We start from the raw sequence: 23007 nt of genomic DNA, 5'->3' as shown, positions 1-23007 counted from the left end.
GTTTGGGGATGGGAATCCACAGATAAGGTTGCCCTAGGGCAGGTATTAAGCCCCAAGTTTTGAGACTAATAAGAGCAGATCTACCCCAAGGGGGTAGCTCAATTGGCAAAGACCAACACTTCATAATTAAGAGGTCACGAGTTCACATCTCCTTGCGGCCTATCTATCAAAAAATAAAAATAAAAAGAGCAGATCTAGGAGAGATCGATGCCTCTCTTACTACACCCAGAACTTGCGTCAGAACAAGGGAGGTTTCAGGTTATGCGATAGGGAGAAGAAGAAGAATATGAGAAGAGAAGGGAACAGGAAGAACTCGCACAACACAGACACAGAGGAACTCACAAACTCAAAGCCAATTCTTTCACTTCATTCTTTTCAAATATGATTAACTCTACTGTGTTACATGATCATAAAGAAAACTCCATTACATCAAAATAGAAACCTAACAAAAATGGAAACCAACTGAAAGAAGAAACTAAACAAAATAGGCAATGACTCAAACAAAGAAACTACCAAGGAAACCCTATGTAGTCTACCCAACCTTCTAAAACAAAGAGAATTAAATAAACATTAAATGGAAATAAATATCCTATGTAATCTACCAACCCTTGACAGGCCAGAAACTGGTTTGGAACCAATCCTCAGTTTGGGCCTCCAACGAGCAACTGCATCAGTTGTTGTGCCCATGGAACTAAATCTTGGTTGAAACTGACCGAAATCTTCGAGTTGTCTCAGTTTCGGGCCTGGCCGAAACGAAACCCAGGGTCAAACCCAGTGTCGAAAACTCGAAACGAGATCAGGCATGTCTTGGTTTCGGGCCTGACCGCAAACAAGTCTGAAACCGAGATGATATACATTGTTGTGGCCCTTACTTAACAGCTTGTGCTTTTGAGATAAGCAGTTGTAACATGGATAAAGTATTAGTCACATCAATCAGTAACACTAGATGCATTAATTTAAAATTTCTAAACATAGGAAATCACACTTCATATTGGATCTTACAGTGAAATAGGCAATGTAGCTCACAGCAAGTGTCAATGCAATCTCTATCACTGTGTCATTGAAAATAAACCCCAGCCAAAAAACAGATGCTATCCCAAAGGCAAGACCAATACCTACACTGCACCAAGGAAAGCAATGTTACAACCACAATTATACTTCAGCCACAAAAATTCATCCCAAATACTCATGTCACATACGCCCCAAGTGCAACTTGTGTTAAAAATTTGATTATGTCTCCCACATTGAAGCTCCGGCCAAGCACCATTTGATAAAATAGCTGATATACCACAATAGCTGTCCTGGAAATAGAAAGTAAACTCACTAAGAAAGATGAAAGAGTATGTGAAGAGATAAAACTTGTTTTATGTAAGTAAACAACCAACTCCATGATGCCTGTCAGAAATATAACTCTGACGAGTATTTTGTAACCAAAAAATAACAAAAAAACTAAAGAGCAGAGATACCCGTCATTCATCAAGGACTCTCCTTCAATTATCGTATTCAGTTTTTTACTTGCACCAAGCTCTTTCAGCAAAGCCACAACAGCAACAGGGTCAGTCGCACTAAGAAGCCCTCCCAGCAACAATGATGTTTTCCAGCTCCAATTATAAGGAAATGTGAGCTGCAGTATGTCATTGCAATAATTATTGGAAAGCAAAGAAGCATTGATCTGAGCAAAAGGAGTCAAAGGATACCTTCAAAGCAGATCCAAGACAGAAGGTTGAAATTAGAACACCTGGACCAGCAAGTAGAACCATTTGTACCATGCATCTCTGCATCCAAGAAAGTTAAATAATAAAGGCTAAAAATTCCATCACAATTCCAAAACCAATTATTCACTCATACGAATGAGTATAAGTTTACGAAAAGGTAAATAAACTGGAAAAAAATAACAAATCATACAAAGATTTTTAGAAGCTTGAAACTCAACACCATCGGATGGGAGGGCAAATTCATCCTAGGATTATTTATGTGATCAACCTTTTCTTTCTAGATTTTAGTTAAAATAAGTTCATCAAAAGGTGTCATGGAGGAAAGAAAATTAAGCATTACCAGCTAGATTATAAAAATTGAAACAAAACACAAGCAAGATAGAAAACATATATATCTGAGGATTACACGATACCTGGATCAAGTAGCGTGGTTAGAAGGAAAATATTACATGATGCACAGATTCTAATGAAGTTACCTCCTTAAAATTCTGTACCACTTTGATTCATCAATCGCTGATAAGGTGGATAATTAGGATCTCAGAGTTAACCAAAGAACCACAGCCAAGTGTTATATGTAAGTATGTAACCCTCTGATGCAGATCACAGTAGGAGGAGAAAGAAGGCAGATCTGTAGTTGAAGACTTGCTGTTAACGTTATCCTGAATTTTAGGAGCTGATTCTCCGTTCACAACAGCCTCAGAAGTATTTTATTCCTAAAGTTCAGCACATGTGAGGCCCATGGCTGGTGGTTGTGATATCCTGGATTTTAGGATATTATTTTCACTCCAAAACAATCCATGCATGGAAGACATTTGGTGGGGGCCAGCTCAAAAAGATCCACTGATTTGCGGTTTCCATATTATTCTTGATTCCTAAAACTAGGAATCTCATCGAGATAAATCATGGAAGGGATCTCAGCAGCCCTATTTACTAGTTATTTTATTTTAAGATATTGTGAAGATTTGAGAATAATGGCTTGTGACTTTATGATCACAGCCCCTTTTATTTATAATAGATGAGAGAACATTCTAGAAAGGTACAAGGACAGAAATACCCCTAGGACAAAAATACCCTTGAACCCATTTTACAACACTCCCCCTCAAGTTGGTGCATAAATATCACACATACCCAACTTGCTAACAATAGATACAAAACTTTTACTACTAATTCCCTTAGTAAAGATATCAGCTAACTGATCACCAGATTGAACGAATGGAACACATATTACTCCTTGCTCCAGCTTCTCCTTTGACATGACGATCGATCTCAATATGCTTAGCGGTTTCTACACTTAGTATGATTGTGTTGAACTAGGTTGTGTGCAATGCTTATTGCCGATTTGCTGTCACAGTATGGCCGCATAGGCAGATCAACGGAAACACATAAATCATGAAAGAGACCTTGCAGCCAGAAGAGCTCACACCATAGCCCAAAATTCCTCTTCTGAACTGGACCGGGCAACTACAACTAGCTTCTTGCTTCACCAAGTCACCAGATTCCCACCAACAAAGGTACAATATCCCGAGGTAGACCTCATGTCATCCGGACATCTTGCCCAATCTGCATCAGTGTAGGCCTCAACTCGCAAGTGACCCTGAGGAGAGAAAAGGACATCATTTCCGGGAGGAGACTTCAAATACCTCAAGATCCTATATGCTGCCTCTAGATGGGTGGAATGAGGATCATGCATATACTGACTCACCACACTAACGGCAAATACTATATCAGGTCGTGTGTGGGATAAATATATCAAACCACCAACCAATCTTTGATAGTTGCCCTTATCCACAGGCTCTTCATCATTACTGTTGAGAACCGTGGGATGGGAATATTCCCTATTTGTTATTAGGGTTTTATTTGTTTCACCTTTTACCTTTTTGCCCTTGGGGTTGTAACTTTTATTATAAATAAACTAGTCCTCTGTCATTATTGACATGACACATTATTCCAAAAACTATTATTCTCAACTTGGCATCAGAGCCGAAACCCTAAGAAATCTTTTCTCGTTCTTCGCGTTGCTTCTCTCTACCACCACAACTGCCCTTGGGGGCTACAGCCTCCACGTCTAGCATGGTAGACGCCATTTGAACCATGCACCACTAGTTCTTCACATATGCACCTAAACCACCACGCCTTCTCCCATTTTTCCGATGAACCACAATTACCGTCGCGACCCCGTCTAAGGTCACTTCTCTGTTCTACCGCGCCTCCGCTACGGCCTGGCCACTGTGCCTCCCTACTCTGTCATGCCTCCGCCGCGACCTGGTCACCTCGCCTCCCAGCTCCACCATGACCTCACGGCGCCTCCATGCTCTGCCGTGACCCAACCTGGTCGTCGCGCCTCCACAGCCCATGCTGTCAGTCGCGACCCTCCTAGTTGCCCTTGTTGCCGCCTCCGTGACCCCCTGGTCACAGTGCCAATTTCCGTCGTGCCTCTCCGCCAGCCCTCTATGCTGGTGCCGCAACGACTCTTGTCGTTGTGCCCTCTCTCGCGGTCTCGCCGCAACCTTCCTTGGTTACCGCACCTCACCATCAACGTCTCCACCGTCGATGTTGCAACCGTTCATTGCCTCTTCCGGTCTTCTTCCCTACTTTGGATATTGGTCTTTCCGTAATTAAGCATGGGAGACGAAATCACACTCCCTCTTCCTCTTCCGGTCTTCTTCCCTACTTTGGATATTGGTCTTTCCCTAATTAAGCATGGGAGACGAAATCACACTCCCTCTTCTGGTGAGGGATCCTCTTCTGGTCGATGAAAGACTAGGCATCACACTCTCCAATCTGGCCCCATCGAATTAAATGGCCAGAATTATCTTACATGGTCCCGAGCATGTCTTCTTACACTGCGGGGACACAACTACTCTGGTCTTCTTACAGGAGCCACACCCAAACCAAGCGATCCCACTGCATCCATTACATGCGATGGGAATGATGCCTTGGTTATGTCCTTCCTGATTAACTCCATGGAGCCTTCCATCAGTCCCAGTTTTGTTCTCTTCAATTCGGCCAAAGATTTGTGGGATTTTGTTCGTCAGACCTACTCCCAGGCAGGGAATTATGCTCAGATTTATGAGATTCGTCGACAGGTTCGCAATACTACTCAAAATGAGCTGACCCTCACTGCTTATTATTCGGCCCTAACTACTCTCTGGCACCAACTGGATTTTTACCACCCTGTTCCTATTTACCCTGAAGATGCTGGAACTTTTCAAAAGGAAAGGGAAATAGAGCGGGTCTATGATTTCTTGAGTGGTTTAAATCCAGAATATGATCAAGTCCGTATTCAGATTTTGGAACGTGAGTCTTTTCCCAGTCTTCTCTAGGCATATGACCTTGTTCAATCTGAAGAACACCGTCGGACTATGATGATGCCACCGACTACCCCTGTGAGGTCGGCCTTACTTATCACTCCAGCTACACCTATTCCCATGGACACTTCTAAGGCTTCTCCAACCTCTCCTTCTGTTCGCAAACCAGTCAAATGCAATTATTGTGGTCGCTCTCGTCATACATGAGATACTTGCTGGAAGCTCCATGGGCGCCCTAAGAATGGGCACAATCCTCCCAAAACAAGTGGCACACATTCCCAGGCTCATCTCACTGATGTTGTTGATAATACCCCTGCTACTTCTACACCGGCACCTTTCTCCCCGGATAAAATGGTTGCACTCCAAAAATTGGTGACACAGTTGACTAATTCTAGTCCTTCTGTCTCCAATCTTGCTCAGTCGGGTAATTTTCTTGTTTCAACTTCTACACCCTTATGGTTACTTGATTCTGGGCAACGGACCACATGACCAATAGCTCTGAGGTCTTTCGTACCTATATTCCCTGCTCTGGAAAAGATAAGGTCCGTGTTGCCGATGGATCTATGTCCTCTATCTCTGGTAAAGGTTCAGTTAATTGTTCCTCTCATCTCTCCCTTTCTTCGGTATTACATGTTCCCAAACTATGTGCGAATTTATTATCTAACTACTGAGTTAAATTGTTCTATTCATTTCTTTTCCACTCATTGTCCGTTTCAGGAACTGGTGACGTGCGCAACGATTGGGTATGGTCGGGTCTGTGATGGTCTCTACTACTTGGAGTCTCCACCAACTGCACTCCTTCCATCTTCTGCTCACACTCTTCGTTCTGACAGTGCTCTCACCAAACTTCACCACTGGCATCGCTGTTTGGGACATCCTAGTTTTCATATTTTACGTTCTTTATTTCCGGACTTGGTTAAGATTTGTGCTTTAGAACAGCTTCATTGAGATGTGTGTGAATTTGCAAAACACACTAGAGATTCTTACCCTATTAGTGATGTGAAATGTGATATTCCTTTTTCTACTATTCACTCTGATATTTGGGGTCCTTCTCGAACCGTTGATCGTCATGGTTATAGATGGTTTATCACCTTTATTGATAGCTGCACTAGACTCACATGGGTTTATCTTTTGCATAATAAAAATGATGTTTTTTCTTGCTTTAAAATTTTCATGCCATGATTCGTACCCAATTTAATGCTTGCTATGCGTGTCCTTAGAAGTGATAATGGAACTGAGTATGTGGATGGTTCTTTTCAACACTATCTTCTTTCCCATGGCATTTTTTCTCAAACCTCATGTGTTCGAACTCCTAAGCAAAATGGGATCCCTGAGTGGAAAAACCGCCACCTTCTGGATGTAACTCGTGCCTTGATGTTTACTACTGGGGTTCCTAAAACCTATTGGGGCGATGCAGTTCCTACCACTGCCTATCTCATTAATAGAGTTCCCTCCAGTGTTCTCAATTTCAAGACACCAATTTCTTTTCTACCAGATCCTACAGTTGCTTTTTCTCTCCCTCCCAAAATATTTGGGTGTGTTTGCTTTGCCCATAACTCTTCTCCTTCTCGTTCCAAACTGGATCCCCGTGCTATTCAGTGCATTTTTCTGGGCTATTCCGCTTCTTAGAAGGATACAAAAGTTATCATCCATTCATCCCCCTTCCTATCGACTGTATGTCATAATGGATGTTACTTTTCATGAGTCGGAACCCTATTTCACGGCACCTCTTCAGGGGGAGAGTTTTGAGGAAGAAGAGCTGCCTTTACCTACTCTTGTTGTTGGTAGCCTACCCATTTCCATTCCTGCTCAGGGGGAGACAACAGGATTGGGGGAGACTCCAAAGACTAATGTTCTTGAGTTAAAGATTTATACTAAAACTAAGTCTAGGCGGAAGGATACCATAGATGGCTCCCAACCGTTAACCATTGTGGTGCCTTCACCAAATCTGCCATCATCTTCAGGTAACATCACTCCTAGTATTCCTATTGAAAATACTTCTAATGACCGCCCTATTGCCCTAAGGAAAGGGGTGTGTTCGTGTACTCAACATCCCATTAACCATTTTATTTCATATGAGTTTTTATCTCCTTCCTATCAGGTCTTTGTTTCCTCTTTGTCTTCTGTGTCAATTCCATAGGATTGGAAGAAAGCTATCAACGATCCAAAGTGGAAGGCTGCCATGATAGAAGAGATGCAGGCCTTGGATAAAAATGAGACCTGAGAACTCACTCCTCACCCTGTAGGAAAAAAACTGGTGGGATGCAAATGGGTATTCACAATCAAGCAGCACACAGATGGCATTGTTGAAAGGTACAAGGCTCGCCTAGTTGCAAAGGGCTTCACCGAAACTTATGGGATTGACTACCAGGAAACCTTAAAGATGAACACAGTGAGAGCCTTCTTGTCTTGTGCTGCCAATTTGGGATGGAATCTTCAGCAATTAGATGTCAAGAATGCCTTCTTGAATGGAGATTTGGAAGAAGAAGTCTACATGGATCTTCCCCCTAGTTTCTCCTTCCCTTCTACTACTGGTCATGTCTGCAAATTGAAGAAATCCCTATATGGTCCCCAAGCAATCCCTTAGAGCTTGGTTTGGTCGATTTATAAAGGTAATGAAGAAATTTGGATATCACCAAAGCCAGGGTGATCATACTTTGTTTGTGAAAAAAGAAGGAACCCAGATCACTGCCCTTATTGTGTATGTAGATGATAAAGCAATCACCGGGAACAGCGATGATGAAATATCCCATTTGAAATCTCTACGCAAGGGAGTTTGAAACTAAAGATTTGGGACCTCTTCGGTGTTTTCTTGGGATTAAAGTGGCATGGTCTAATAAGCGTATTTTCATCTCTTAGCGAAAATATGTTTTAGACCTTCTCCAAGAGACTGGTAATGTTGGGGTGTAAACCTGCTGACTCTCCCATTGAGGTTAACCACCAGCTATGCAGTGGCATGGGGGATCCTATTGACTGGGAACAATATCAACGACTGGTTGGCCGACTTATCTACCTTTCCCACACTCGACCGGATATTGCTTATGCAGTAGGCAATGTTAGTCGGTTTCTTCATGATCCTAGGACATCCCACCTTGAAGCTGTTAATAGGAAATTGAGATATCTGAAATCTACTCCTGGGAAAGGTATTCTTTTCCCCGACAATGGGATTCTTCGCCTAGAATGTATACTGATGTTGACTGGGCAGGGTCCATTGATGATAGGAGATCTACTTCTGGTTACTGTTCTTTTCTTGGTGGCAAACTAGTTACTTGGCGTAGCAAAAAACAATCTGTTGTCTCTCGCTCCAGTGCAGAAGCTGAATTCCATGCCATGGCACAAGGAATTTGAGAACTAATGGGGCTTAAGGGAATTTTGAGTGATTTGGGGTTTAACTCTAAAGACCCCATGCGCCTCTACTGTGATAACAAGGTTGCCATCAGTATTGCTCATAATCCTGTTCAGCACGATCGCACCAAACATGTGGAGATCGACAGGCATTTCATCAAAGAGAAACTTGAGGATGGCGTTATTTGCATTCCCTTTGTTAGTTCGGAAAATCAGTTAGCTGATGTTTTTACCAATGGCCTTAATTGTAAGATGTTCCATCCCCTGGTCTCCAAGTTAGGCATGTTTGATATATTTGCACCAACTTGAGGGGGAGTGTTGAGAACCGTGGGATGGGAATATTCCCTACTTGTTATTAGGGTTTTATTTTGTTTCTCCTTTTACCTTTTTACCGTTGGGGTTGTAACTTTATTATAAATAAAAAAGTCCTCTGTCATTATTGACATGACACATTATTCCAAAACTCTGATTCTCAACTATTTCTCTTTAGGTGAGTATCCGGCTCCAAAGGTGTATCTGCAGGCTTACATCCCAACATTCCTGTTTCAGATAAACCAAGGGTATACTTCCGTTGTGAGAGGAAGATACCTTGAGCTGAATGGGCGACCACAATCCCAAGAAAATATCTTAGTTTTCCCAAATACTTAATCTCAAACTCAATCCCCAAATAGGTCTTCAATTTACCTATTTCATCAACATAACTTCCAGTGATTACAATGTCATCTATATAAACGATCAACATTGTGATATGCAGATCTCTCTCCTTGATAAACAAAGTGTAATCAACATTACTTTGTTTATAAACAATTGACACCATAGCTCTATGGAAACAACCAAACTTAGCTCTGGGGGACTGTTTTAGATAATATAAAGCCTTCTAGAGACGACATAACTTGCCATGAGTTTCTTGAGCAGCAAAACTAGGAGGGATGTCCATGTATACCTCCTCTTCGAGCTCCCCATGAACAAAGGCATTCTTCACATACAGTTGTTGAATATCCCAGCCATGGTTAGCTGCACATAAGATGATGACTTTGACAGTATTCATCTTTGCTACCAGGGGAAAAGGTTTCTTGATGGTCAATCTCATGTGTCTAAGTGAATCCTCTAGCAACCAGACTTGCCTTATATCTTTCCACTATTCCATCAGCCTTATGTTTGACTGCAAAGGCCCACTTGTAGCCAACCGGTTTCTTTCCTAGAGGGAGACTCACCAAGTCCCAAGCGTCATTTTTTCCTAGTGCTGTCATTTCTTCATTCATTGCTTCTTTCCATCTTGAATTAGCCATTGCTTCCTGCCAAGTATTAGTGTTGTAATTTGGGTTCAAGGGAAATATTTTTGTACTAGGGGTATTATTGTCCTTGTACTCATTCCAGAATGTTCTCCCATCAATTATAAATAAGAGAGGGTTGTGAACATTAATTCACAAGCCATTCATTCATGTTTTCCCACATGGTATCAGAGTTGGGATCCACATCGAGATTCCAACCCTAATGCCACAATCCTAGAAACCCATCGTATCTCTCTCTCTCCCCCTTTTCTTTCTCGTTTTTCAAGCCAACACCACCAAGGCCTCCGCCTAAGGGTGTCAATTGGGACGGTTCCCGGTATTTGGGACGGGACGGTACCGGTACCGGTACCAAAAGTGCCAATCCCAGTACCGTCCCATTTAGTTAACGGGACCAAACCTAGATCCTAGTCCCAATTACTAGCGGGACGAGACGGTACCGGTTCTTAAACGGTTCTAGGCACTGTAAAAAAAAAGAGAAGAAGTTTAATTGTTTCTAACAAGGCGGGTTTATTAGTATTGTGGAATTTTTTCACTATCATGAAATCTAAGTTGTCTACTGCTTTTTATAAAGCAACTTAAATTATGAAATCATAGTTTTACTTCTTCAAACTCCCTAAGATCACATGTAATAAGCTTCTCATTTTTTTTAAATCTAGAGAAATCCTACACAATGGAAGAATCCCGTTGTGTTTTTCCTCTTTGACTTTCCCAGACAAAACTCTATTTATCACACGTCACATGGTAGTATGGTACGAAGTACAAAGTGCACAAAGGAAGAACCTGGTAGATGTAGTTGGTCGAGGGAGGAGGGAGGAGGGAGTAGCACTGTAACAGGTTCTGTGAGGAGAGACTTCAAGCTATGGCTGTTGACATATTGTTCCTCTTTATATTCAAAAGGCAATTAGTGAAACCCTAATGAGTCGTAATTCTAATACCCTTTCTTTATTTTTATTTTTTTTAAAAGATCTTATATACTCTTTCTTTTTAAGCGGTACTAGTAGTTTTGGTACCATCCGGTACCTAATTGGTATTTCGGTACTGGTACCGTTGGGAGTCCCGTCCCATTTATCATTCGGTACCAAAATCAGATACCAGTACCGTCCCATTTACTAATGGGACGGTCCGGTACCGGGTTTTAGCGGGACGGTATTGGGACGGTTCCCGGTTCCAGTCCCAAATTGACACCCTTACCTCCGCCTCCGCCTCTCTCTCTCTCTCACGGCTTCTCTTCCCTAGCCGCAAGCACCACCAGCCTGCGCCACCTCCGTCAGCACCGCCGTCCGCCTCCGCCAACGCCTCCTGCCGGCGTCACATGCTAGCGCTTCTCGCTAGCCCTTTTTCCGCCGGCGATTTCTTCCTACGTTTTTTGGTTGCTGCCGTCCCTACCTGTTGACGGCCCTTTTCTTCTCCCCTTGGTGGTTAGTTGACTCCCATCAAGGGCCCTTTTTTAGTAATTGGTATGTGTTAAATCCTTTGCCAAGGATTTTTTTTATTAATTGAAAAAACTCCTTCCTATCCAGTAGATGCAGTGGAGATCTCAGGGTCGCCCATAGTTGCTGGTCAGAGTCACAAACACATCAACACTGAGTGGATCCAAAGAACATCAATTACCTTGGATCAAAAATAAATAAGACCATGGAGTGGTCAAAAAATCCCTTGGTGGGAGAAAAACTCACCACCAAGGGTGAACCAAGAAGGAGGCAGTGGAGGCGCTAGACAACAGCAGAAGTGGTGGGTAGCGGTGGTGGTGTTGGAGGAAGTGGTGGTTGGTGCAAATGGCGGCAGCGGTGTTGTGTGACGGTAGCAGAGGCGGCGGGAGTATTGTGCCACAAGAACCGAGAAAGAGAGGGGCAGTAGAGAGCCTAGGGTTTCCAGATGGGAACCATTAGGGTTCGGATCCCGAAGTGAATCCCCGCTCTGATACCATGTAGAGATTTGAGGATAATGGCTTGTGACTTTATGATCACAGCCCCTATTTATTTATAATATATGAGAGAACATTCTAGAATAGGTACAAGGACAGAAATACCCCCAGGACAAAAAATACCCTTGAACCCATTTTACAACAGATATGTAAGCAAGTTACCTGCGTAGGACAATTTTCATTATTAGTCGGTTTCTATTTTACAGTTGTAATGTATTAAGAAACAAAGCCTTGCATGAGGAGTTCCCTAAAAAGTTTCTATTTTCTGTTTTCATTCAAATCTATAAATATACAAGGCTGGTTATATCCCCCAACATTGAATGATGAATTGAGTTGGGATGTTGCCATTATTAATCTGTGAGATATAGAGATCCACTGTGGGAAGCAGTGTTGCTTCGTGAGATGTCTTGCAAACAAAGTTAAAGATTTCGCCGAAATTTAGTGAAATATTTTGGTTTCGCAAGAAGTCGAAACGAAACTCCATGAGATATGTTGCAAGGTTTGTGTCAAAATTTTGCTATGCATGGTTTTAGTATCTTTCAATCAAAATGACACAAACCTTTAATATAAAATGTATAGTTTCAAACAAAATTGGTCAAAATTCCGATCCATTTCGTTGGTTTCGCTGGATTCAACTCTAAGGTTTGTGGAAACTTGGTTTTTCTGGTTTTTTGCCAAATCACTCCCATACAAGCATCGAACAAGTTGTTAGGGAGTAGTGGAATGCATCGAAAGTGATGATTTGCTGCATTTGTGGAAGTTTTGTGAAAGAATTCAGTTAAAGGTATAGGATGGGCAGAGAGGTGACTTGCTTGTATTCTAAACTCCCATATCTTTGACTCTTTGTAATGAACCATATATAACATTTGATAATTATAAAATAGTTTATAATTTTATATTTATTCATTCTTAATGCATATTTTAGTTGTTTTGATTGAAATATGTGTTTAAGTACTAAATTTTGTTTAGAATAGGCAATATTAGAGAATGTATACAGAAGCATACATTGTGTATACTACCAACCTAAGGTCCGATGTCAAATTACCATTTGGGTGTTTCTTTTTTACAATCTAAGGGTTCCACTATGTTTAGAAAGCTTAAAATAGGATTTCCTAGAAGTTTCAAGACCTACTTTGGCCATTTTGGCCTCGAAAGTATCCACCACGACCAAAATTTCATGGTTACGCGAAATATTTCGATTTCGAGACCTGGAACCTTGCTTGCAAGTATGATTAGTGGGATGCTGATAGAGGCTTAGCTGGGATGCCCAAGTCATATCCTTTTTATTGTTGCTTTAAATATATATATATATAAATACACACACACACACACACACATATATATATATATAGAGAGAGAGAGAGAGAGAGAATGTGTGTGTGTGTTGACAAAAAGAGAAACTACTATTATCAATTTTGATTTTTTTTCCCTTTGTTGACGATACTGTTGCGATTTGATCTCTCGTTGGTCTTTCACTGGTTCGAGATCAATACCACATTATCCTTAAAAAAATATTCAAAATGAGGAACATATACTAGTCTTAGAATCTAATGTAGGAAAGCGTGATTTGAATTCCCCTAATTTTGACTGGGTAAGTACAAATTGCTGATAAATTTTAGCAGTAAATCAGCTTTATTAAATTCACGGTTGTAATAGCAACTGATGGAGAACACAAGTAACATGATTGAAATTAAAAGAAGCCAAATACAATTTGTTGGGAATAATCCCACATCAGCCAACTCTATGACTTTGGATGACTTCATATACCAATTGGGCCTCTCCACCTAATAACTTAAGCTTTTGGGTTTGATACTTCAACATTGTATTAGAGCCAGGAAGTCGGGTGTTTGATCCCTGGCAAATACGAGAGGTTTGTGTTATGTGTTGGTGTGCCAAGTGATGGTGTTACATGCAAAACCGTATGTGTGTGTGTGGGCCTGCATGTGCGGGGGTGTTGTTGTGTATTGATATACATGTTTGTGGCCCTTAATTCCTAGTTCAAGATTTTAGGATAAGCGGTTGTAACACAATTAGTGGATCATGGCTTCTTACCTGCATTGAGATTGGATTTTTCAATCCAGCCTCCCCACCCCCCAAATGACCACCATACCCAAACTCTTGTCATCCTTATAAGCACCGATGCAAATTGAGGCTTCACCAACCCTTGTCTAGCTAGCTCATCTGCCAAGGAGTTAGCTGACCTAGGTTTCCAGTGAAAGACACTTCGGCTAATGAAACCATATAGAGAATCAGAGAATGTCTCTGACAACAAGATGAGAAAATGTTCATGGGGGATCAATACCATTTCTAAACCACCCTATGACAACAGCAAAATAACACCCTCTATCATAACACCGTTGTAGACATGCCTGATAGAAATATTTTTTGTTTTTTATTTTTTTAATCTTAGTACACTCTGAACCCTCTTTTAATGATTCACAAGCTTGGTACATGCAAAATTTTGATCAGTGAGATGGGTGTGAGGTCCTTTCTCACATGGACACACCTTTTTGGTCCATGTCAACCACGTGCATAGTTATCAAGGCGGGAAGTCGACCATGGCGTTTTAGAGGGTCAAAATTCAAGGCGACACCGCCATGACGGCAAGGCGCCCGCCATGGCGCCCAAGGCGTCCAAGGCAACCAAGGAGCCTGGACGCAATGGCAACGCCTTGATAACTATGACCACGTGACAAAGGAGAGTGACGTTGAGACAAAGACAAAGTTTACAAACCATTCGGAAATTTAGTTTGTTCCTTTGTTATATTGTAGTGGCAAATGTAAGCAACTATATTTCTAGATTTTCCCATCATTTTCTACATGTTAGGACTAGTTAGGTGTTTCACCTGGTATGATTACACTCGGCCTCTTAACTTATTTACATTCATTCAACTAAAGAGCATTTCAATTTTTGTTCATTAACCCTTTCCAGTGACCCAGCCAAGTTCAGAATTTCTCATTCAGTGGTAATCTTCTCTGTGACAACAGAGGGGGGGAGGAGATATATGACGAATGAAAACCAAAAGTGTAGGAATATGAATTTTCAAACAAAAGAATGTTAGGTGTGTACAGCAAGTGTGCTTGTGTGTGTGTGTGTAGAGTGAGAGAACTCCCAAACCCTGACTAGGATGTTAAAGTCTATCACTTGTACACAAACCTTTGTCTGGTGCACTTCCATTGAAAATGAGCTCTCAAAAAGAAGAACAGGAACAAACCTTTATCTGGTGCACTTCCATTGAAAATGAGCTCTCAAAAAGAAGAGCAGGAAGAAAAACAGCCAAAAGAAGGTCCGGATTAATATTTGCCCCTGTGATCATCAACACAAAAACCCCAATAGATTACATAAAGTGGTAACAAGGCTCCTGCCCATCTTAGGAGGCCACACACCCTTCAATAAGTTAATACTTAATATTTCATTAATTGTTGTGAATATAAGACTAGCGAGATGAATATAGTATTAATAATGTTAATAAAAAAAAAACAACATCAGGGATAACGTCTACACAGCCACCAGGACTAGCTTGTCTATATGCCCCACCATTTTAGAGCCACGTGTAGAGGTTCTCTGGTCAAACCAACCATTGGATAGGTAGCTCTCCCCTTAGCCATGTGTCCTGTTTCGTGTCCCATCTCCACTATATGGCCCCTCAAATTTCTAAAATTTACCCTTGTATTTTCCACCGTTCAAACAAAGTTACCAAAGTTGAGTCATTTACCAGTTTTCAAAATTTCATATTTCGATGTGGGAAATTGTGTTCGAGATGAAACTTGATCAATAAATGCTGATGTGGACAACATAGCCTCATTTAAGAGCCAAATAAGCAGCCACGTGGTAAATATTTGAGGCCATTACGGAAAGCTTATCTTAACGGAGATTGAGGAAACATTCACCCTTACAATACTGTCTTTGTCAAAGTTGATGCTCCCTTCTCACATGGTAGACTAGGATGGGTGCAGGTCGGTCCATGTGATAAGAGGAGGCAACACCCATGACCCATCTGACCGGACAAGTTTCAGCCTCAAACAAGCATATGAAACGGTTTTGAAACAGAAAAGTGAGTTGAAAGTTATATAACTCACGAGAATGCCATTCTATTGTAATGGAATCTATTGGTTTTTTGTCATTTTTTACCACTTTCAAATCACATTTAAGGCACTTCCCTAATTGTTTTGAACTGAAACTAGACCAATATGGGTGTGGGGTCCTATATCATATGGTCCAACTATTGTTTGCCACATGGCAAGTTGTGATGGATGACAAATTTCACAAATGCTTGTGAAACCAACAACGACAATAACAATATTCCTATCCAATGGATAAGCATGCCATTCTTATCCTGTAAGTATATTTGCCACATGGTAGCTCAGTTGTAATAAAACTATGCAGAAACCTGTCATATTCTACTCATCTATCACGTCTCAGTCCAATCAGACATCACCACTTGTTGAAATAAAGCTTCGAAAATTGGTAGAAAAGGTCATTTTTCTTTGGCAAGAAGATACAAGGGGAAGAGTCCAATACATGGTTAGCCATATAATAGAGATGAGAAACTAAATTTAAAATGTTGTGGACAATCCAAAGGTATCCAATGGTCAGAATGACCAATCAGCCCTCAAAATCAAGGATTTAGTGGGCATATATGATGACAGAGCATCTCGAATAAATCCTGATCCAGATTTCTCATCGGATATTCTAGTCCAATACCAATATGGATTGTCATCCAAAGTCCAAAAGATCTGATACCAATCATGCTCCACATGGCAGAAATAAAACTCCCAACAAGGAAATATTCCTCAACTACCAGACGAATAAACATATGATATTGGAGGAGGAGGAGGATTGAGGAACTTGAATTTAACTTACAGAGACGAATCCCATTGCCGACCTTTCCTAATCGATGATTTGTACCATACTCTGCATATTATAGATTTAGAGATATAAGACATACAGAAAATCTACATAACAGTGATGAAAGATAAGGATGATTTCAACGATATCCACAATCAACATAATAAAATACCAATTACTCTATTAACTAGATGGATCACGAAACAATAATGCAAGAAGAATGGTCATCAGATAGTCTGTCCCACCTCTACCACGGTACCAAAATTTAGATCTTCTAAGATGTCTAGACCCATCATGGTCACCCAAAGTGCATGTGGTTATGAATGTTTTGGGGACTAAAATGCAATTATAGTTAATTATGAATTTCTAGTAAAACCATATCAGGTCTTTATCAAATTCATATTGTAATAAAATAACAAATCAATCCAAATCTTTCATTTCCCTGAACCCGTCCTACAGTTCTCTCGTCCTCCTGTCTTCTGATGCATCTTTTCTTTTCTCACATTAAATCAAAGGCTGAATCAAATATTTTGTTTTTCTTTTGAAAGGTAAGTAGTAATTGTATTAATATAAAAAGAAGGAAAATATTACAAGGATGCTATATAGTCAACAGAAAGTCCTCAGTGATGCAGAATCAAGGTTCAAGAAGCAGTACCAACGGAGGAAGAAGAAATCAGATTCCAAAATTGACTGTGACATGACAGAAAAATTTGACTGTCAAAACAGCTCACAGCCACAACAGCCACCGTGACAGAGGATATGGCTGCCATGCGACAGCCTGCGGTTCCAACTTTCTACACAGTTTCTGATTCCTGATCAGATCAGGAACCTTATCTCCAGCAGTCCAAAATGATGGAGTCTGTTAAGGAGCCTTATTTTCTATTTTTAACTGTTATTGTTATCACTAGTTAGGCTGGATTAGGCTTATTAACTTCCAGTCCTGTTCGGTTTATAATTTTTCTTATTTTCAGTTTTCCTTGTCAGTTTCTATCTCTTCTTTGATTGGTTGATTGGAAGAGTTAGAATCAGTTTTCTGTTTAGTTTCCTTCTTTCTTTATCTGATCAGATTTTATTTCTACACTATTTCAATCAATTCTGATGGGTCTAGAAGACTAGGACAAATCTATAAATACCTGTAAGCAAGGAACTAAATCTCAGTTGTAACTGACCAAAAACTCATAGTTGTCTCGGTTTTGGGCCTAGCCAAAACGAAACCCATGGTCAAAACTCAAGTTTCGACCCTGGGTTTCAACCCAGGGACTCAGGGAGGCCCAGGACATAGTTCAAAAACTCGCCAAAATTCTGCTCATTTCAGTCAAAATTTTTGTCATTTATGTCATGTCTACATTGTAGACAAAAATTGCACTGTTTGATCAAAATTTCAGTCATTTCGTTATTTCACTCATTTCGGTCAAAAGTTCGGTCATTTTGATCGTTTGCCCCCCGAAACAGTCTGGCATAAAATGCACTGTTTCGGCAAAATTTTGCCAATTTCGGTGCATTTTGCTAATTTCCGTCTGACCAAAAATGGCCTACCAAAAAGAGTTTTAAAACTATGGTCGAGGATCAAAACCCAATGTCAAAACCTCAAAACAAGATCCGCCACGTTTCGGTTTCGAGCCTGACCGAAACTGGCCTTGAAACCAAGATTTAGAACCTTTCCTGTAAGGCCTTCAGGTCATCCCATTGATTTGAAGAAATAAAGATGTTCAGTTTCTGAATTTTGGTTTTGTGAATTCAGACCTACACCTGTGTATTCAGCGGTGTTACCTAGAGGATTCCTTAGTGGAAGAGTGGATTCCTGCTCTATTATCCTATCTATCTATGTTTCTATCTATACTACTACAGAGCTTGCAGGTCAGATCCAAATGTTTCCATACCCTGCGGCTATACTGATTATACCAATTTCTCTGATCTGTTTTTTTGCTTATTAGTTTCGGGTTTATACTGCTTGTTTTGATCCTGTTCGAGTTAATTTCCTGCTGAAAATTCCTGGCCAGGTTTTATTCTACATTACTCAGCTAGGGACCCCTTTTACTATTGAGAACATTCCATATTTGCCACACAGAATTCCTCCCAATTATTCCAAATCCTGCAAGTATTCTGTCCCTTAATTATACTTTGCTTGTTGAGTGGAGTAACAGAGTTTGACTGTGTTGATAGCTCATATTGATGACATTACCTTTATATTATATACCCAACATTGACATTGCAGGTAATACCCCCAAAGAAATCAAGAAGCTAAAGATGTACATGAATGAAGCATGAACTTGAACAATCTATTCTTCAAACACTTCAATTGTGACTACAAATTGTTGGAGTAGCTTCAGCACTTTATGGAAATAATTCTCTCTCAAATCCAACTATGGAAGGCTTATTTATGGAACCAGTCCCATGAGATTCTTTGTAAGCAGATCAGCAAAAAGTCTCACCATCTTAGAGTGGCCAAGACCCTCCAATATGGATGGTGAACAAACCTTTCATGGGTTAAGAACCATGTTTTACCCTTGCACCGCACTTCAGCATTATATGCATTCAATCAGAAAGCACTTAACACCATAGTTCGAAATTTCGACGGCATATTTTGGATTCAACACTGTTTAATCGAAATGGCAAGCAAATAGAGGCATCTTCAATGTTCCGGTTTTGACCAAGGTTGTAATCTTAGTCGAAACTGAAATCTTGAACATTGCTTAAAACCTAGCTGGGTCGAATGAAAGAAGGTAGTAGACAAGCTGTCAGTTTGAAATCAGAGGAATATGACAGAAGCTCCCAATCTACTACTTCAAACCATAGTTGTCAAGGCGTCGCCAAGGCGTGTGCAGGCTCTTTCTTGGGTCCAAGGCGACAGCATGCCTTGTTGACACTTCACGAGTTTATGTTGATTTATGTTTATTGCTTTGTTTTTTGATGAATATGCATATATTATATCCTATGCTTTGTTAATTATATGTTGATTTTCTCATATTAGGTCATCACTAGCATATTTATATCATATTGCATTCATATGACGTCTATGTTGCATATATGCATAAAAATAAAATTATCATTGTTATATTACATATAGCCATATATTGCATGCCTAGGGTGCCTAAGCGGGCCTTGTCGCCTAGGTGACCCTCCAACACCTTGGGTCGCCTTGACAACTATGCCTCACACTTTAATAAGCTTTTAAGGATATCGTTGGCACATCACTACAGGTGTCACAAACTCTTTAGAAAAGTAGGTAACTGATACTCAGGATATGATGTCTAGTTTTCTCAAATATGGTGCAAGAATTGAAGCATTATATAGTTATTGATCCAACTGTTTTTAGTCATTTCAGAAAATACTTGATGCAAAATAAAACCAAATTATGAGACAATCTGTATAAAAATCAAAGAAAAGCAATGCAATCATTGTAGTAAATTAATCAAAGTTAGCTACTATCAAGTAATGTTAATTACCTACTCATGAGTAACTTAATGCATACCAAATACATATACTAACACTCTAGCACCAGAAACATGCCAGATCTAAGTTAAGAAACCTGGTTAACATAACAACCTGCATCCAAAACTGTCTTCACTCTTCACCAACTTAACACAAGTCACCCAGCTTGCTCACCCAAAAGGCAAAATGTAATTGAAATATTGGGGATTCATTTTCAACCCAACACAATGAACCAACATTACTACAAATGTCATATGACATCCCATCAAAGTTTCCCCTCAATTCCAATCTCCCAGTACAGATCTTCTGAACATCAAAATTTACCTGAAGACAAACATGAATACAGTGCAGTGACTCCACAAAATATTCACATTCTTTGTGAAACTTTCCTTTTATCCTTAGAAATCCAAACAAGGATCAGAATAATAACTGTATCACTAAAAACTGCAGGGACCTTGATTATTATAATAGCTGTAACAGCATGATCACCTCTACTTTTTAGCGCATCGTTAATTTCACATCAGAATATTTGACACATCTAAGAAGAAGAGATAATGTTAAAACTAGTGTCAGACATAAATAACCAAAATAACAGTATTATAGCCATTATATTTGCAAATGCAAGAACTATTTTCCCAGCTTTATTTAACAGCATAGCATAAGTCCTAGGAATAGAACCAGTGTAACAGTTCCATCAACACTCGCAAAGGCCATGCAATAAGAAGTAGGAACCATTAATCAAAATCATCGCAGGAATCAACTACTTGAGTACGATCAGATCATTTTTCTTTTTCAGCTCAGGAATGACTACTTCATCTCCCAGTCAAACAGGCATGACCAATAGGAATAGAAGCAAGATCCAACCCCCCCCCCCCCATCTTTGTGTAGTTCGAACTCTAGATAAGTGCAGGAATTTCCGACCACCTTCAAACTCTAAATTGGGATCAGTTTAAGGAAAACATTAGACTACCAAACCTTTCGATTCTCCTAACTGCACAGTTCCACTCTTGCCACTCTCTTCCGAAAGTCAATACTAACCGACGATAAGTCCCAGAGGTGAATCCCAAAGTCGAACAAGATGTGCCCATGTCTTTCCATTCATCTGTACAACCTTCATACCATCCTACTTACTATTTTCAAATTTCAACACACTCAGGTCTGCAGTCTGCACTACCAACTCTTGACATCCAACAACAACTGCCTAGCGCAGTTGGTGAAGCTGTGGTGCGCTAAGGCCACGCTCACGAGGAGGTGTCGAGTTCGAACCTCGTGATTGTTACCTTCCCTCCCCCCCCCCCCCCCTTCTGTAGAGTAGGTACCTATCAAAAAAAAAAACTCTTGACATCTCTCTTCATCTTTATTGATTGAGAAGTTAACACGCAATTCAAAATCCAAATCGAGAAATTTCTACCATTTAAACCATTAAAACACAAACAAAAACAACAACAACGAGAATTATCATCTCAGGATACAAACCAAAAAAAAACAATTGTTGAATTATACGGATATCCAAGAACACACAAACTAAAAGCATTTGAAAACTGAAAAACCAGAAGCTAATAAAACAGACCTAAGGACCCAAGACCAATGCCAATGATGAGCAAGGCAACCGTGTAAGGGACTCTGGTGCCTCGAAGTAGATGCCTTGAAGCAATACCCAACGCCAAACTGATTCCAAAGAAGACGACGGCATCTGACGGCTCAGGGGAACTCTCCTTCAGAAGCTTCAGCGGAAAAGGGCCCTCCACGACCTCCGCCATTACTCCAGATGAGAGAGTTTCAATTTGCATCGACGGTGTTGCGTCAAGAAACCTCATGGTATAACAGACGCCAACTCTGGTTCTGCACTTCTGCGCCTGTATTCTTCTTCTTGAAAAAAATAAAAAAATAAAAAGTAAATTACTACCCCCTCCCCTCGATTATGCTTGAATGACAAATCCCTCCCCTGGGTATTGAGTAATGACTCTCTCCTCCCCTGCATTAACAAGATTCTATCAACCGTACCCATTCCGTCAAAAATGGTTGTTAAGTATTTTAAAAAGACTATATTGCCCTCTAAGCCCCTTCTACTTCTTCTTCCTCCTCCTCCTCCTTCTGCAACTCCAAATCGAATCGAATTGAATTGAATTGAATACCGCTAGTACAAGCTGCAACGCATCTAGCTATTGCGACTCTAATCGCTCACTAGAAGAGATTCCAGGCCGCTTCTCATCCAATGATGCTTTGAGTTTACTGGGTCGCGAATTTCGCCATTGTTTGCTTGTTCTCTGTTTCAGCTATCATTCGCCTGAGCACCCAGAACAAAGACTTCAATAGTGCAAGGAAAACAGAGAGAGGATGCCACGACTGTATAGCATAGACAATTAATTGCTTGAAATGCACACAAAACAACACAATAAAAACCGAGTTCTTTCAGAGGCAGTAAAAAATGCACATCTTAAAGAAACCTTAAACACACAAAACTAATGGGAGCAACAATATCGTTGGGGTTCACCAGTATGAAGGAGAACCCAAAAAGTTGCTCAAAAGAGGTCTTGGTGTCTCACATGTCTCGACAGCTAAAGAGGAGACATTCTTCATTGCTTCTCAATCTCTGCACCACCGTAGATGTGTAAATCCTGATTCTCCTGGACTGCACAAAACAGAATAAATTTCAGTGGGGAAGAAATGTAAACATTAAAAAACCAAGAGAGAGGGCTTCATCAAGGGAAAGCTAGAGAGAGAGAGAGAGAGAGTGGGTTTCATGAACAACCTAGATGGAGGTTGCTTGTTCTCAATAGCCATACTGATTCATCTGAAATTTTAACCTAAACCATGAAACACATACAAGGAATTTAATTCAAAGTGATGCAAAACACATCCAATTGGAATTTTCCCTCTTCTTCACATCTCTCTCTCTCCCTGTTTTAACCATATACAAGATATGGAAGAAGGCGGTGGAGGGTTTCAAACCTAATCCGTTTCTTGCATCTATATTGAACTGTGTAATGCGGATCTTCTATGGTCTTCCCTTTCTGCATCCCCATAGCTTTCTCATCATCACCATCAATGGCGTTGGTCTCATTTTGGACCTCGTGAGGGCGGCGGTGGTGGTGACCGTGGCTGCGGAAGTGGTGGCGGCGGTGGTGGCTAAGTTTTTACGA

At 40.6% G+C, this 23007-nt stretch overlaps 1 protein-coding gene across 6 annotated transcripts in view; it reads right to left on the bottom strand.

The window, feature by feature from the left end:
- The window catches only part of LOC122645995 (sodium/hydrogen exchanger 8), a 105063-nt gene extending 83405 nt beyond the window's left edge, over nucleotides 1-21658 (bottom strand). For 2 of the 6 annotated variants that reach the window (XM_043839441.1, XM_043839443.1), the window contains exons 1-7: nucleotides 21435-21658; nucleotides 16448-16498; nucleotides 14799-14890; nucleotides 1698-1775; nucleotides 1467-1624; nucleotides 1200-1301; nucleotides 1003-1120 (exon numbers count right to left, since the gene is read on the bottom strand). In XM_043839441.1, coding sequence (XP_043695376.1) covers nucleotides 1003-1120; nucleotides 1200-1301; nucleotides 1467-1624; nucleotides 1698-1775; nucleotides 14799-14890; nucleotides 16448-16498; nucleotides 21435-21654 — 819 coding nt within the window. In that variant the 5' untranslated portion in view covers nucleotides 21655-21658. Of the gene's footprint in view, nucleotides 1-1002; nucleotides 1121-1199; nucleotides 1302-1466; nucleotides 1625-1697; nucleotides 1776-14798; nucleotides 14891-16447; nucleotides 16499-18272; nucleotides 18283-18864; nucleotides 18979-21434 lie in introns of those variants that run through there. The other 4 variants (XM_043839442.1, XM_043839446.1, XM_043839445.1 and 1 more) reach the window with 4 other exon arrangements.
- Nucleotides 21659-23007: the final 1349 nt, after the last annotated feature.

The sequence above is a fragment of the Telopea speciosissima genome, chromosome 11 (genome assembly GCF_018873765.1).
Source record: "Telopea speciosissima isolate NSW1024214 ecotype Mountain lineage chromosome 11, Tspe_v1, whole genome shotgun sequence".
NCBI lineage: Eukaryota > Viridiplantae > Streptophyta > Magnoliopsida > Proteales > Proteaceae > Telopea > Telopea speciosissima.
The sequence above is the reverse complement of the archived record's forward strand: the minus strand, read 5'-3'. Positions and strand labels throughout refer to the sequence as shown.